Consider the following 17,852-nt stretch of genomic DNA (forward strand, 5'->3'; position numbering starts at 1 on the left):
CAGCATCACCTGTGGGTTAGCCTCATTTGCTTACTTTTAGTAAAAGTGTTGATTCACGATTTTCAACATGGGCCAGGTTCTCTATTTCTAAGTATGTCCTGAGGTTGCAAATTGTAACTCGGTGCTCCAAAAATAAATACTGATGCTCCTAGACATCTGAAGAAGGCTATGGTGACATAATTTTATTCCATTGAAATTGCAGACAATGCAATACATGGCAAACCCAGGCAGGGTTATAACCAAAAGCAAACATAACGGAGCGGACACATTATATTTGCAGATTTCATTATTTAGTCTGTTATGACAGTTAATGTTAGAAAGCATTTTCTGCTCTATTAACAATGGCGTTCTAAAGATGCTTCATCATTTTTGCAAATTAAAACATTTTGATACTTCTACCAAGGAGAAAGCTCCTCCTTGCTTCTTCTACCCACTAGTTTTCTGGTAGTAGTAAATCTGATATTTCTTAATTCTAGAATATTTCAAATTTGAGCGCAAAAAACTGCGTAGTATGCCTTTAACTGTTATACCTTTTACCATGTGTCACTCAAAATCCACTTAAACATTTAACGGTTACCTTGTATGTGATTATTGTTACATTTTTTGTGTATCATTAAGTTATACTCTGATTCTGTGCATCATAAGTTGTGCTCTGCTCTGCTGATTCAAACGTACGCCCTGCCCACTGCAGTTCTGATCTAAACCCATTAGTGTCGCTGCTGCAAGGTCCTTTGTCCGCCCTGTCCCCCCTCGTCCAGGATGGTACGCTCCAGTGGCAGCCATCTTGGGCGAGAGAAAAACATCAACAAAACTGGGGCTGCGGAAAAATGGAATCTCTAGAGCGAGATCTTCACTGCCCAGTCTGTTTAGACGTCTACACCAAGCCTGTATTGATGTTACCTTGCCAGCACAACCTCTGCAGGCAGTGTGTGCAGAATATAGTCTACACACAGGATGAGGATGACGAGGGATACCGAGGTGGACCAGGGCGTCCCTCGGCCTTCCCTTGCCCCCAGTGCCGTCAGTGCACATATCTCGGCCGACGGGGAATCGATGGGCTGAAGCGTAATATCCTGGTGGAAAACATCGTGGATAGTTACAGAGAAGTCGCAGCCCAGATCAAGAAGAAGGTAGTGTGCGCGGAGCACGAGGACGAGAGGCCGAGTTTGTATTGTTCTTCTCACGAGAAGGCGATCTGCGCGCTCTGCAAGTTGGTGGGGGAACACAAAGAATGCGAGGTGCAGGAGCTGAAAAATGTCCTGGCCGAGAAAAAGGTAACGATTTTATATTGCAGTCTGGAATTTAATCTCATCCGAGCGATTTTCCCCATCTACTGTCGGCAGCCAATTGTGCCAATCGATTTTGTAATTCCAAATGAACCGCCATACATCATAAACACAAAGACAATGGAGCAGCCTGCGGCTAGGGACCGTCCGTCTGATGTTAGGGGTGGGGTGGATGTAACAATGTACTTAGTATGTCTGACCAAATCATCATAATTAGCCTTATCACAATGAAGCGTATCTTTCAGAGGCTAGTCTTTGATGTTATGTGTGTTGCTCCTTTGGTTGGTCCTTGGATGATTTCCATTGTTGGCTACAGGTGGTTTTGTTCGATGCTGCTGAACAAAGCCCGGAACAAAGGAACTCGCATGTTTCTGGGTAGATGGCCCTAGTACCTTGCTGGGTAGGCTATGTGAAATGTTGTTATTAACACCTTGTAAGTTTTGTTATCTTAGGCAGTTGCTCATGTTTTAATTTTACCATATTAATTTGGCAGCAGGGATGTATCATTGTTGATTTCAGGGGTTGAGATGGAGTTTGTATGAATCATTCGGCCATCCAGTCTTATGGGGAAATCATAGATAAGTTCATGCGTTAATTTTTTAGTGCAACTAAAAGCTTTATCGCTACTCCAAGGCAACTGACTGGTCCAAGATAGCATCAATATTATACAAGATATCATTTCCTATTAAAAGACTAACTGTTCAAGCTGTTTGTTATGATGGCTTTTAATCTGAATTTACAACTTTTTAAAATTGAATTCTCACGTTTGTTATCCCTTTTTTTTTTTACTATCAGATGATCATTATATTTTTCGAATCAAGGTTTAAAAGAAATACAACTGGAACTTTAAAGCAAATAGCAGTGTTTGCTGTAGATTTTTCCGACATCCACCAATTGGAATAACAAATCTCAATTTGAATATTTCACTGCTTTGAGAAGTTTCATATAATTTTTTTGACAGACTTTTCAAGCATAGTTGATAAATACATGCATATAGTGTATGCAATTAAGTGTTTTGGGCAAGGTCTGCTTGACAACTGGTAACCCTATACATGTGCACATGTTGCGCACCAAGGCCGTTCCTTCTGCCCTGAAGGTTGACAGGTTTGAACCTGGGCCTGTTGCTATATTTCTGGCATTTTATAATCTCTCAGCGTATCCAGCACAGCCACAGACCTTCTATTTTGGTACCAGCTAACTGGAAAGGCTGCACATTGACATTAATGTTGACCCTATCATCAGCCACACTGTGCACAAATGGTCTTATCATCTTCCTGTTTATGAAAGGAAAAACGGCAGACGTCTCAAGGTGGATTCACAGTCTGAGGGCCGCCCTTCCATTTGCAATGGTTAAGTTCCATCCTGCCTAAAGTCACTGGGAAATGGGAATGAATAGCCTGAGGCAGGGAAAATTTTGCCTAAAAAACTTGTGATCAATGTCTGATCATCATGTCTTATTGCCAGATGTTAGTGTAGAACAAAACTAAGTTTTTGTTTTTTTTGTACAGTTTTTGTTTCTGTGAATAGAGAGGCATGGAACAAAGCTATTTTGTCATTGTGCTTTGTTCCCTCCTAGTCAATAGTTCCAGAACACACACAAGGACAGTCCTCACTTCTTTTGGTACAGTCAAGGACTTTTTCTTTTTTTACAATGTAGCAATTATAAAAAAAAAGGCAGACAATTCTATACTGAAGCTGATATTTGATATTGTAATAAAAACAGATGGACATTGTAATTCTATTCCTGATTTTTGTAGTGTCTGCAGTCCAGCTGTTTAACAACCTCTTATCTTATCTGATGATTTATGATGCAGAAGCTCCTTAGAGATATGGTATGTAAAGGTCAGGGAAGAAGCCTTGGGAAAGGTCACAGAATAGAATTTAAAAGCTTATGTCAATCTGCAAGAGGCACAGTGACAACATGTTATGTCATATCCACAGTGAAAGTAAATGGCACTATTCTATTCATGGCCTCAATCTTACAATGTATACTCAGATTCAGAACAAAGCTGTTTTCCCCCAAAGAGGGCATCTCCACTATCAGATGTTAGTTGATTGCTGTTTCCACTGCACCTGTTGCAGGGGCAATAGAGGGGCAATATGTAAAATTCAACCATTTAATGTCCTCCAGATTTGGAGAAATTTTTGAAATTTGGATCTTTGACAATGATGCTGTTTTATTGTGTATTACATTTCATCTTATTCTTCCATGTGCATCTCCAAGCAAATGAAATGTTGGAACATCTGTCTATGACTTTTGAGAGTGGAGTAAATTAGAGTCTTCGGCCATAACAGTATCATTCTTTGTTTATAGAGACGCTGTATATTCATTATACTTTATTGTTAGAAACATAAATGAGTTTTTGTAGCATTTTAAGTTGGTGGTCTATCAATATTATAACAAAAACCACTGAGTGTGAAGAGGTAGATCTACAAAGATACTCAAAAATATTACCTGAAGAACTTCCAGAAGGGCAGGGTCATATTGACCCTTCACACTTTGAAAATCTCTGGCCATACTACTAGTATATGCATAGCCACTTGAAACTGAGGGAGTAGGCTGTAGCTGAGGTAAAGAGAAGGTAAAGAGCCAGGAAGGCACGCCAGCAAAGGGACTGGACTCTGAACCAGTAGACTTGCCTGTACTAGTAGGAGTGGTTGTCCACCACAAAAATACATTTTTGCTGTGTTATTATTTTGCAGTGGGAGGCGCTGTGAAAACTGTAAAAATTAACAGTATGCAAAGGCAAATACACAAACCTCTTGAATTTACTGCATTTTGTATGTATAAACAGACACACTCACACACAGACACACACACACACAGACACACACACAGACACACACTATTACTGATACTGTTGTCCTGTCACACTTTAGCCGGGTGATGCCAAAGACTCTTAAAAAATGGTACATATTTCTTTCTCTGTTAAGAGGAAGACCATAGAAGCAAAACACACTACACTACCAGTGGACTCAGGCCCCTGCTGTTGTGACCTATGCATGGGACCCCAGGGCTTCGAAACGGAGATGGGCGCAGGACCCGACACATCACAATGATCTATGGTAGCTTTGACATCCTGACACATAGATCTGTTAAACCCTGGTACTACATTTGTACTGTGTCTCCACCAGGGCATGCTGCAGGGCAAGATGCAGCTGCTAGAGGACCGCAGCAACTTGCTGGACAGGTTCATACAGGAGAACAAGACTCTGTCCAAGTCTGTGGAGGTAAGACAGGTTTTAACAAGTTTTCTAAAATTCACTTATCCTATCGGGCATGTACCTGAAAAATTGAGTTGTTCCGATCAGCTGGGAACCAAACTGTCCAGGTGCTGAAATGTGGACTCCATATAGCCTTTCCTTGATGACTCCTTCCTTCCTTGGATGTCCATTGCATTGGGATGATGACTTCAGTGTAGCCTCTACCAGGCTCCGCGGATCGGTGGTCACTGCCGGTGAGGAAACGTATTCTTTTGGCGGCTTACTCCCCTAGCATAGTCTGTAGACTCTATTTGTCCAATTTCTACAATTAGACCACCGATCCGCAGAGCCGGGTAGAGGCTAACTTGAGTGGCGCCGCCACCAAGGACATGATGCGGCGGGAGACGCTAATTCTAACTCAACCCATACTGTAATTACATGGGGTTGGGTCTTCTCTTCTCCTTTTTGTCTTGTCGTTTCTGGTCTAGTGCATTCAGTAAGTTGTTGATGACTCCTTAAAACTCTCCTGTAGGACAAGTGTTCCCAGCACAAGGACATGGTTCGGCGGGAGACGCTGGCCCTGTTCTCCATCATCTCCAAGCGCCAGTCCACCCTGTACGACAAGCTGGAGGTGGAGAAGGAAGAGAAGCTGGCGTCGCTCAGCGGACAGGTACTGTTGGTTTATTTAGAATGGTTGAGTCCCCCCTCTATTAAGAATGGTTGAGTCCCCCCTCACCGATGGAACAGTCGACGCATGTGCACTGGGGTTTTGGGGGACTCTGGTAGGAGACAGTTAGAGTGAATACACATTGTCATCGAGTGACCTACGTCTGTGTGCGTATATGTGTGATTATTCCCTAGTATAAGAGGGAGTTGGAGCCAACTCAATGTTTTATTTCACACACGTAAACTTACACGAGCTGGAAGCTGCAGCCTTCCAGAATTGAGTAAGATTTGTTACATCAGGCATAAAAAAATACATGGACATACAAATGCAGGTTATATTACAAACGATTGGCTAGTGAAAAAAGACAGCCGGAAAGCCAGCAAGAGACCTATTAACATTGCTAAGCAATTGAGTCACTGTACAGTCTTACAGCTGAGTGCACGAAAGAACTTCGCAGCCGTTCAGTCCTGGCCTTTGGCACAGAGAACAAGCTTTGGTTCCTCAGCTGTCTGTCTGTACAGGGCTCGAAATACCACCTGCATATGCACTTTAGTTCAGGTAAAATTGGAGCTGTGCAGGTATTTCTGGTGTCTACCTGCACCTAACCTGCAGTGGTCCAAGTGATGGGTTCATACATAAATGTCCTATGATGTAGGTGTATATGGATTGTTATAGCTGCATTAACTGTTACCACCTATAAAGTATAAAAGAAAAAATAGCAATGATTACATAACAATTTTAGTATGATCCATACTTCCTAAATTTAGAGTGGTGCAGGTAAAATTTGTCTGGTGCATGTAATTTTCAATGTTACCTGCACCAGTGCAGGTATGCAGAAAAAAGTATTTCGAGCCCTGTTGTAGCTATAGATCGTTGGGGAGGCACAAGATCATGAAGCTTCAGCATGTCTTTGAACAGGTGACCAGGTGTGAGGAGGAGAAGGGCCGCGTGGCCGCGCTGGTGCGGGATGCTGAGGTGCTGATGAAGGAGGAGGAGCCCACACGCTTTGTGGAGGTCAGGAGGTCACTTTATGCTAATTTAGAACTGTGTACTTAGAGAAATGTTAGGTACAGGTACAGGTGCAGGTGCATGGGTTTATGTTTAGGTACAGGTCCAGACATTTACCTGTACTTAATCAAGTTTGATCAATTATCTGTAAGTTATAAGTGATTCCGAGTGAACTCGTCGGAGTGAGTCAGAGTGAGTATAAATATATTCAACTGTCTAATCTAGTGAGAATTTGTCATCTTTGTATGAGGATTTAGATATTTGAAATTCAAAACAAAGTTTTCTTCATTTTCAACTGCACGATTATCACAATTGTCATCTTTGATTTGGAATTTACTTATCAAAATTTTAATTGTGATTAAGATTTCAAATAATACGCAAGTGTACCTTATGCAATGTTTTTAGTTTTTAGGTAATTAGATTGGATTTTAAGTTAACACTCTTCTGTTTGTTTCAACAGGCTGCAAATGAAATGGCGGAAAGGTGAGCAGCAGGTTTTGACACTGTTTACTGGTTAGGGGCAGAGACTGTCATATTTTAGATCTTGTACGCAACTCAGCAAGCTGGTATGATTTTAAAACAGATGGTCAGAACAGGTCAAACCTGATGGTAGCAATATTGGTACAGATACAATTCACATGTCTATTTGTAGTTAGTTGTTGGTTAAAGCCTCGGCAGGTCTATGTAAAAGATCCTTTGTTTATATCATGAGTGTACTGGTTGCTAGCACATGATTGGGAGAAGTTATAAAGCTTGTCAATGGCAGTTTAACCTTCATGAATTTACTAAAGGTACTGCAGCTTAGTGTAGCAGAACACTGCAGTAACTTTTAAAACAGTCCTTGCCGGGAGAGGGGTTGCCTGCAAGAAAGACAGTTTTGTGGATGGGGTTTAGGGGAACCTTTTAGAATTGACTCAGGGGCTTTCTCTCTGACAAGCCTTCCTCAAATAGACTTTTAAAAAACCCACAAAAAATCGAAGAGCTCACACGTTTGAAATATTTTTTTTTTAGAATTTCTTAATGCCACAGCCCTAGCCTTGTCATACACTATAACAGTGGTCCTCAGCCACTCGGGTGTCCCAAATCGAGGTCATTGAGCTCAGTGGGCAGACCAGCTGTCTATGAATTATTCCACACTACTTTCTGGGAGGGTCTGCAGTACCAGAGAATACCACTAGGGATCCCCAAGTCACCAAGAATTTTGGGGACCTCAGTATTTAACCGCCCACATTGCAAAACCCATACAAATCCATCCGATCTTGAGTTATAGGTTCAAACACGAAGACACAGGCAAAAACAATACCCCTGTAGAAAGAATATGGAAGTTAAACACACATCACTACCAGCGGACCAGCCCCCTGCTGTAGTGGCTTGCACATGTGTGGCCCAAGGGCTACAGAAATGGAGATGGGCGCCACCCCTATGCATCTGTTACTGATGTACGGGCAACTTTAACTTTAACTGTAGAAAGAAACCTTCCTTCACGGTGATGACAATTTCTGTTTCCAACCAGGCTAACATTGGGTGCGGAGAGTGAGGAGCTGACCCCCTGCGTGGATGAGGAGTTTGAACACTGCCTGGTGGACTTTAAGGAGGCACAGGACATGCTGAAGAAACTGGACTTTGTGGAGGGTAAGACATCAGTTTCTGAGACAAACCCAAGATTTAATACATGGCACCAACAAACTGTCAGACTAGTTTTGGGGGTACTAGTAAAAATTTTTTAATGAGGCTACTCTTCAATTCCTATCAACGTCTAATCTAAGCCTCCCATGTCATGTTACAAAGAAGTATTGTTAAATTACTTAATTGTTATTAACTTATCAAAATGTGACTGAATGTGGTATGTAGGGGAAGAAGGTCTGTGGCATCTTAGCTTTTAGATAGCTCTAACCATCAGGGTATTTCCAGGATGTGGACTGACTCAAGTTCACTTTTGGTTTATTAGAGAGAAGAAAAGAATTTTAAAAATACGTCAATGAAGGTTAGACATCCAGGTACTAAGATGAGCCAAAAAACAGTTACTCAAGCAACTGGATATGGTTTTGTAAACAGTCAGATGCTTCAGATGGCCTCCACTGTCTTTCTTCAGTGACACTGAAGTGATCTCGGAGAAACTGGCCTTTTATATCCAAACTATGAATGTTTTAAGAATACATTTTCACCAAACTGTGTATTTGGCAGGTGCCTCTGGTCGCACCTCCCCTGACCGCCAGCCCTGCCCAGGTCCCAACTGCTCTGCCTACGGAGACTCTGTGTACAACAACCTGTGCTCCAAGTGCTACAGAGTCCTCACGGCTGCCAACTCGGGGACCCAAACAGACCAGGATGGCAAGAAGAACACGCAAACACAGGTAAGATACTGGGATCTCCTTGTTAAACGCTAGATTATAGCATGTAGTGGACGGAAGTCAAAGGAAGCATAATGAAAATGATTGTCAGCGTTCAGCATAATTTTCTTGGTTTCAGATTGATATAGATAGCTCACAATAGAAACACATATGGGCAAGAATGAATTATCATTATTTCAGACAAAAACTCAGTCGAGTTTATCCTGTTAGATATTGAAGTATACCACACTTGTATTGACTGATGCATACCACACTTGTATTGACTAATGTTCCCATATGGGCGCTCTTCAGGATGCCCCTGGACAGCCCAGCTCTGCTGCCCAGCAGACAACCTCCCAAACCTGCCCCACCTCTCCAGACAGGCAGTCCCAGTGGTCCTACAACTCCCAGTCGCCAGGGGGCTCTCCTGCAAGGGGCCGGGGCCGCAGGAACAGTGGCGGCAGGGGACCCAGTCTCTACTACTGTAACTGTCCCCAGTGTGCAGGTAAGGGTTTGTCTGTTCTACCAATGGACAGGATTTTTAAAACTTCGGTTGTTGTACTAACACTGTGGGACATGTTTTTCTTCTGAAACAGGCGAGTAAGAGAACATTCTCATCTTTGTTGTTTCATACTACTACACTGAATGGTAGGGAAATGTTTGCGTTACTAAAACTGAACTGGCAAAAAATGTGATGATGACAATTATACGATCCAAGCGAAGGTTGCCAAATTTGGACATCAGTTGGACAGCTTGCATTTTACTTCCCCTCCAGCATGCCCCCTGACCTCTGGCCCCTCCCCTCTCGTCCTGACCTATGACCCAGAACCCGTGGCCAGTGCTGCGAACCCCAGATGTAGAGCCTCCCAGAGAAATGAGGTGCCGCACCAAAGCGAAGAAAACCGATCCCCCGTCTCCGCAAAACTGCTGCGGCTGTCATTGGTCGAGGAGAACCTGTATCCCGGAGATTGGCGTGTCCGGCGTAGGGACCTGCAAGATCAGTTGAGCGGCATCCCCAACATCGTGGAAGTGGTGGCGGTGGATAGGAAGGAAACAGCGCCTCGTCACGGCGGGACGTGCAACGACATTGCGTGGACCATCGTTGTGCGCTGGCATGGCCGCCATCCCCGGCGTCTGGTCCTACACAGGTTCCCTGGGCTTCAGTCGAATGTATCACTGACGCTGGCTGACTTGTAACCATTTCTTGTAGAAGGGCCAATCATTTTTCAACATCAGCTCGCCACAAAACTTTTGTCCTTGTCAGGGCACAAATGGGGCTGGTTGTCCAATGTGTGGCTCAGAGATAATCAGAATTGAAACAAGTATTTTTTAGGTCGTCAATGAAGAAGCAAGCTTTTTCAGTAATTTTGCTTCTTCTCGTGCCAAGTGTAATATAAAAGACCACCAGTTTTATTGTAATGTCTTTTTTCAAACATTGCTGTGCAATATGTTTATCATGTTTGTGTCCTTATATTGAAGGCCAGAGGCTTGAGATGTTTTTATTGTTCTGTTCCTTGCATGTCATTGTGATGATTTTTAGCTGATGTCATTCATTTGTAATTTTACTTGTTATTGTTATGAGTTCCCTGCATTTTATGAATGAATGCAAGCGTATGCATGTACATTGTGCCATGTTACCATGTAGTTTAGTGCCATTTAATGTAGTGCTGTAGTGATACATGTATGTAGTGTAGTGCCATGTAGTGTTTTGTTGTCTGCATGATGTTTAAAGATAATGTAGCAGTGTGGCATGCAAACATGTAAAGACATTTGTTCATATTGTTCATTTTGTTGCATTTTTAATGCTGTTATTAGTGTTTTTGTTGTTGTTGCTAACTGTTGACTTCAATAATTACTCCACAACCATGTTTCAACTCAGAACTCAGGTCCAAACAATTCTTCTCAAACTGAAATTGCTAACAATGCTCAAAAACTGTCCAATCCTTCTCAACAACCTGCTAATACCTGGTAATACTTTTCTGTTGTTTTTTTGTAAGTTGCTCATGAAGGATACAACAGTTGGCTTTGTTGTCACACCTGTTTGTTATGTTCAATGTATTTTTTTAAAAAGATTCAATTTCATGTTGCAAAGATGTTGTTTTACAAACAACAGAAAAAAGTACTATTTTTCATACCCAGGACAAACTGAGCCAATAAACATGTCTACTTTTCCACAGTTTTGTTGTTTTCCTGGTTTTTATATTTTGGTATGAGAAGAACAGCACAAAATGAAGAAAGGGGTGCTCAAAAGTGGACTGTGCCTGCAAAAAAATCAATATGAGAGTGCCATAAAGATGCTATAGTTCTTCAAAAAGCCTAAAAGACCCTATGGCATAGCTTTTTAAAAAAAGCAGACAGTAGAACTTTGAGCATTATTTGATTTTGTGTGACAGAATTTGCAGCAGACATAAATGCATATATGAAGAAAGTCTGCTGGATGAGAACATGAGCTGGTCAGGATCAAGTTTGAAGATTGCCGTCAACAATACTTTAAAGAGGAACATGAAGGGAAACGTACAGCATGTATGGAAAGTTCACTCCATGTGGCATTCTAACTAAAGCAGTCATCACCCCAGACAAACAGAAGAGTTTTCCTCTCACCAGGGTACTGTGAATAAGCACAGGTTCAGAAAGTTTAGGTGACCACTCTACCATCTGGACCACTTTCTGTAAGATCTGTCGGGCATCCTACATACAGACCTCTACTACAATCAGCCTCTCGGTACTGTGGGGTTGTTAGTCCCTCCAGCACACACAGACCTAACACTGCAAACCTTAACTCAGGCACTCAGGCGCTCAAACCCCCCACCCCCATACTCTAACACCTCTCCTTCCACTCCTCAGGTGTTCAGTTCCAACTGGACTGGATGTCGGCCCCACAATGTCTGCGTTTGTCCAACTACAACACCACCATCACACACATGCCCAACCGCGGCCACCAGCCCTTTGGCCCCCACCACGTGCTGGCCGACATCTCCGTCAACAGCGGCCGCATCTACTGGGAGGTGTTTGTGGGGAACAGCCGGGGGTTCCGCGTCGGGGTAACGTACGATCGCGATTACCCGGCCAGGGAGTTCCTTGGGGGAAACAACTACTCCTGGGCCCTGAGGTACGACTACATGTGTACCTTAGACGGGGTGATCCGCTTCCAAGCCATTCACGATTGCCGCGAGGTTGTTGTCGAGGTCGACACACTCCCACGCTCCCTCGGTGTCCTGCTCGACTACGATAGGGGCCGTCTGTCATGCTATAACGTTGGGCGTGGCCACATTTTCACGTTCTTCTGCAGCTTCCGGGAGCCGATCGTTCCCGCGTTCGACGTGTGGAAGGGCTCGATCAACATCCGCACGGGTCTTCCTCCCAACTCCCTGTAGGAAGTCACCGTTTCTCAAGACTCGCTCTGTTTGACCTCCCTTCTGAAGGAGTCAAGTGTTTTAAGAAATTGTAACAAAGATACACTTTAGTACGCACAACATTATACACAGATCAAGAACACCGTACTCTTGCTTGCAACAGACATGGCGAAAGCATCTGAGATGAAAACTTTAAGGTGCTTTCAGTATCAGGCCTTCATGTTTTGGAGATGACTATGAGGGGTGATCAAGTTCTCGGCCTCACCCAGAAACAATAATCACAACTCAAATCTCGAAGCATAGATGTCGAATATAAAGTCTTTTATGAATATGAAATTCATATTATTGTGATTATTACTTTCCACGCGACACCCAGTAATAGTAGGTAGGAAAGAAGGAAAAAACATGGACAATTGAGCTGCAACCTGAGTCAACTTGCTCTGCTTGAAAGTCAGACACCCACTACTTGAAATAGGAAGGGAATGCTTATCAAACATGGTGAACTTGACCCACACGTACTTGATCAAAAAGACGTTGCCCAGAAAGTAATGACTGCAATGATTTGAAATTTGGAGGGCATTGATGAAAAGCTACATACCACGAAGCTGTGCCTCAAAATTTGAGTTGTGCTCATTATTTCTGGGTGAGGCTGAAAACTTATTGATCACCCCTGTACACAGGTTGAACGACAGATCAGGAAAGAGCAGGGTAGCTTTTCATTTCATGTGAATGTTTCAAGGTTTTCAGAAGTTTGGTCAAACTCAGCAAGTCTTGTAAAGGTGTTGTATTGTGTCAGGTACAGTCCTATAGTAGGCACAGTAGTTAGTTTGCATATTGTGGTTACTATGCAAAATGTATTTGGTGTGCTGTTATAACTAGCTAGTGTGCCAGTATTAAAAAAAACAGTTTATGTGTACTCAGGAATATACTCAAGTATATAGACTATTACTGGTTTGTGCACACAAGTTGTCATATCTATATGGTTAATAATTTGTTGTCACTACAGTTTGGTGCATTTTGATTTGTGTCAAAAGTTGCTCTATATCATATCCACCATCCAAAGGAATTTAACGGTATTTAGTGGTGCTATGAAATCCTTTTTTTGCGTGTTTATAGTTGCATTATTTTATATGAAATATAGTGGTATTTATGGAGGATTTTTACAAATTTAATGAGAATATCGCATTCATGGCTTTCCAGTAGAGTAAATGTGTGCTACATGAAGCGTTAACCCAACTGTTAACAACACTAACCAAACATTTGATAACTAACGAGGCATTGGTTACCAAATATCCTCTAGGGAGCTAAGAGAAGTGTCTAGTTTGCCTTGATGATACATAAATGTGATATGTACCTTGATGTTTGACATGAGATTATCAAGATTAACCCTTTTACACACCTTTATAGTATCTTTAGATACCTATCTTACTATTGCTACTACTACTACTACTGCTACAAGTTCTACTATCTAACGTGTAGTCATGCATATCGTTGTGGCTGGGGCATCTTGTACTGTGAATTAGATAATAACTTAGTTACATACACACACACATATATATATAATATATTATCCTTACAAAGCAGTATTTGAATTCAATACTTGTACTGTAGAGTACCAACAACAACAGCTTGGGGCTATACCATCGCATTTAAACAAGAACACATAATGTGTTGTATAAAAAGCACATATAGTGCATGGATAACACATGTAGTATATCACAAACTCTACTTTACTCTACCCAAGGATAGACTTTAACATGTTGTTGTTAGAGTACTAATCAAATCACTACTGTACACTGTCTTATACCGTCTTGTTTGGCAAATATAAAGTGACAGTAGTGTAGCGGGTAGTCGGTGTTTGCTATCCAAGCTATTTATAACTTGTATGTAAGTTTGGCAAGTGTGTAACTTTTAATATAACGCCACAAGGATCCTAGCTGGCATGTACCCTTTGGTCCTGCCTTGTAACGGTGGGTGGCAGGACAGATCCTTGCTTTGTCGCTGTCAGAAAGATCTAGTCACCACTTAGAATGTTCTAGCTTTCATGCACTTCACAATCCTGTCTTTGGACCTGCTTGTGATTTTTGTGATTAAGACATGGGGACAGATCAGTCCTGACAGATTCACACATACATAAGGGATCAAACACTGGATAAGGCTGGGTTGATGTCTCCTGCTTACTGTGGAGCTCAGTTTCGTGAACGTTGAAGTAAGCAGCTGCTCACCAAATAGCAATTACTCAAGCTAATGGGTATGATTTTGGAATGACTTTTTCCAAAATCATATCCAGTTCCTTAAGTAACTGTTATTTGTCGTATCTTACTACCTGGATGTCTGACCTTCATTGATGTAAGCAGCTGCTCCACTCAGGCCTTACACAAAGATGGATGCCAAGTGTTACCACTCTTTGGTGACAAACATAATAAAGTTGCAATATCGGTCCAAAATTTTACAAAATCAGCACAGTATTAAGCTTGTACCAAGTGCATCTTTGTTTAGACCCTGATGTGATGGAAGATCTTTAATGGTACATTGCAAGGATCTGTTCTACCATCTGCTCTTAACACAGCTACCAGTTGTGCCCACCCAACTCTAAACAAAGCAATTCAAGGCCTCAACCACACTGAACAGCAAAATATTCACATGTTCTCGGTGGCTTTTGCCAAAATATGATGCTTCCAAGGAGCTAGGACAGCTGTTTTATACTGTGTCCAAAACAGATACTGTAAGATTGCAGCTACACTGCATTCATGTTCCACAAGGACCCTTTCCTTTTGAAATGGACCAGTCCACAAACAGCAGTTGCATTCAAAGGCTGGGAGGAATTGAAGCATCTTTTAAAAAGATCGGATCATCAAACCAACTACCTTGGGAATGAAAGCTTTTGAATTTTAAGTTTGCTTTTGTTTTGTTTTACGAGGACATATTTCGTCATCAATTTTTATATTTTGACTCGGAAGTTTACATCCTTATGATTTGAGAAAACCTTGTCGACACACCATTTCAAAAGAAGGGTCCTAGGGCTGGGAACAATGGACAATGTCCAAAGAAAGCTTGCGACAACTTGCTGCTTTTCCACATATTATAGTGCAATATTTGACTAAGACAATTATACCTCTGGCTATCATACTTATTATTCCATATATGGAAACATTGATGTTTGTTGTTGATAAAGCTTTTGATATGGTATCTCCAAAAAGGGAAGCTTTCTGACCAATGCTCTGATATTTGTATCAGTAATGTTGCATGTTGACATGAATGTTCTGGGCAATTACTGCATCTATACTAGTACTGAACCTTTAAAATCTGATGTCTGTTATCCCAGATACTAGTAGTTATTGCAATGGTTTGCAAAATATGTTCCAGGCAGCTAAGCCAAATTTAAGAGCACAATCCATACAACAGCAAACAGACAGGCTTTAAAAACAACTGAAAACCACAACAATAAAAGAGTGGTATAAAAAGTCTGGTCAGGATGACTTTTTTGCACAAAACAGTGTTAATATGCTGAAATCACTATTAGCTAAAACACATTCTTTTTTTGTCCCCCAAAGACAACTTACAGACCATTATTTTTTTGCTGTTGAAGGCCAAAGACTTGTTTTCTGTTGTATGGCTTGTGTTCTTTTGTAATGCTGTTGTCACTTTACTTTTTTTACTTGGACCATGCCACTGATTAGTGGATTTCTGTGTAAAACAGATATCTACATGTATTTAGTCTGGATAAGAAAAGCTGTATGTCTACATCTTGTTTTAAAAGTAGGGGTTGACTTACAATACACCTTTTTTGGTCTGACACATGGTCTGACTCAGCCATAAACTAAAGACATGGGGGCAAATTTGTTCTGAACTCTACAGTGTTTGTTGTGTGAGCATCCTATGACCATATCCTCACCAAAATATTCTTGGACACTCTCACGCACGACGAAGGAAGCTACATAACCACGAATACATGTGAACAAAGGTCCGAGCCACCACGTCTGTTACTACTCACATGAAATAGTACTCACCAGTAGCTTTTCTATCCAAAATTGAAGACAGTACAACAATAAGCATGTGGCCCAAGGATGAGATTTCAGGGTACATTTTTTCCTGCTTGAAGCATTACAAACTGCCACATCAATGCAGTAGACTCAGGGTCAACCACATTATTGTGCATGGTTATAATATCATCTGCTGCCTATTTAGATCAATGTATGTGTAGAGACTGTTTAACAAATGTGTATTCTGACAGCAAATACTACTAGGTGTTGCACAATGATAGTATTACATGTAATTGTAATGTGTGTCTAATCCTGACCCCACAATATTCTAACTTTCACTAGGTTTTATATGCCACCTAGGAAAGTATGCACTCATTGGCTTGAAAGAGTTCTGAAGGAAAATTACACATTATAGGTTTTTAAAAAAAATGCTTAGAAGCAATCTGTTGCAAAGTTTGTGGTGAAGAAATGGTTATATGCAGTTTCCTGGCATGTATCAAGGAAAAGCTAGAAAACACAAATGCTTGAGCTGTACACCATGTTAATTGACATTTTGAAGTTCAAAATAACCAGTATTTTATCAGATTTTTTAGCTTTCCTTGATCTGACCTGGCAAAGCTACATTGTACTTATTCTTCCTGTGAGCACAAATTTGCAATGAAGACAAGTGAAGGAAAAATGTTTAAAATGATGTGCCGTTCACTGTTAGCTTCTTGTGGGGTTGTGGTTTTTAGATACACAAAAGAAGCGAATGTGGTAGATACTGTCATGGTACAGTTAGTGCAGAAGGACACACTGTTCTTATGGAGTTGTATTGACTATTGTGAACGGGCTGTTGGATGTTTTATACCCGTTTGTGTGTTCACCGTTTACTCACATTTTCTAATGGCTGCTAGTAGGTCAGTGATTGATTGCTTGGCAATACAAAGTAGAAATAGATAATATATATCTATATATCTATATATGTAATACTACAAGAGTTGCACAAGTATGTTAGATAACACAGTCATGCAGAGTTTATTCCAAACTTATACTTGGAGTGGACCTTCTTATATCAAAGTGTATGACTTAGTGGAGGTTTGTATCTGTAGACCGTTCCGTTTGTTTGCCTTAATCAGAGCATGGTGAGCACAGTGCACGTCTGTGTGCCTGTAGGAGTTACCGTTCTAGTCTTACTATGTGCCAATATCTAACGTGATTTGAGCCAGGTGCTACTGTTGTGACATATACAAGATGAGGGGCCATTTGTACTACTCAGTAATTAATACAAGAAATTGCTTTACAGCAGACTCAGGTGTCTGTAGTCTTCATTTTTTCCTGCTGTCTTCATTATTCATAGTTATTGAGGAGTCCTAATGTTAGTATTGATCTTGATGAAGTTGGTAAGTAATCACAACCAATGGTAGACATCAGTAGTCATCACTATTTTGGCCAGGGCCTGCTTTTGGCAGTGCAAACAGTAGTATACATGTATCTACAAAGAGAAATGCCATTCATACAAGGTTTAAACTGGAAGACAATGGCTGCAACTACAGTTGATAAACCCTGAAAGTAACATGATGAAACAGAGTTCATCAGATCCAAATATTTGTCTTACTTTGAATGATGAAGTATCAAAGTCTTGTCACCTCTTCCCGAGCATGAGCTACCACCAAAACTCGTCAATAGCTTATCCAAAACATATTTTTTTAAAAGGAAGTTCTGCTGCCAATACCAAGAAAAGCAAACATGATGCCCAAATCTTTGATACTTCTGATACATGTTACCCATTTGTAGGTTCTTGAGTTATACTGTCATGAGTTATACCACATACAAACACTACCTAAAACATAAGCCTTCTCAGGATACACAGCATTGACATGAAATCTAATCTACCTGAATAACTGCTTAAGAGGCAGACCCAGATGGCACATTAGTTCTCCCATCTGTATGGAAAGTAGTTTGCAGTCGAAAGGGCAAGGCAGGGCAAACTCCCTTTCCCAGCATAAGAGAACCTAGCCAGCAATGAAAATCCCGAACCC

The 17,852-nt window shown here is 41.3% G+C and overlaps 1 protein-coding gene across 2 annotated transcripts; it reads left to right on the forward strand.

Annotated features, from left to right (window-relative positions):
• Positions 1–717: 717 nt before the first annotated feature.
• LOC118423726 (tripartite motif-containing protein 54-like) lies at positions 718–17,120 on the forward strand. Of its 2 annotated transcripts, none has more exons than XM_035831926.1 (9): positions 718–1,274; positions 4,422–4,517; positions 5,023–5,160; positions 6,076–6,171; positions 6,626–6,648; positions 7,679–7,797; positions 8,350–8,519; positions 8,808–9,000; positions 11,340–17,120. In XM_035831926.1, exons 1-9 carry the CDS (start codon positions 828–830, stop codon positions 11,867–11,869), a joined length of 1,812 nt encoding a protein of 603 aa, XP_035687819.1. In that variant the 5' UTR covers positions 718–827; the 3' UTR covers positions 11,870–17,120. The 2 variants fall into 2 exon arrangements, with proteins under 2 accessions (XP_035687819.1, XP_035687827.1); XM_035831934.1 differs by lacking the exon at positions 11,340–17,120 and adding an exon at positions 9,271–10,671 and having other exon boundaries at positions 789–1,274.
• The last annotated feature ends 732 nt before the right edge of the window (positions 17,121–17,852 follow it).

The sequence above is a fragment of the Branchiostoma floridae genome, chromosome 1, assembly GCF_000003815.2.
Source record: "Branchiostoma floridae strain S238N-H82 chromosome 1, Bfl_VNyyK, whole genome shotgun sequence".
Classification (NCBI taxonomy): domain Eukaryota; kingdom Metazoa; phylum Chordata; class Leptocardii; order Amphioxiformes; family Branchiostomatidae; genus Branchiostoma; species Branchiostoma floridae.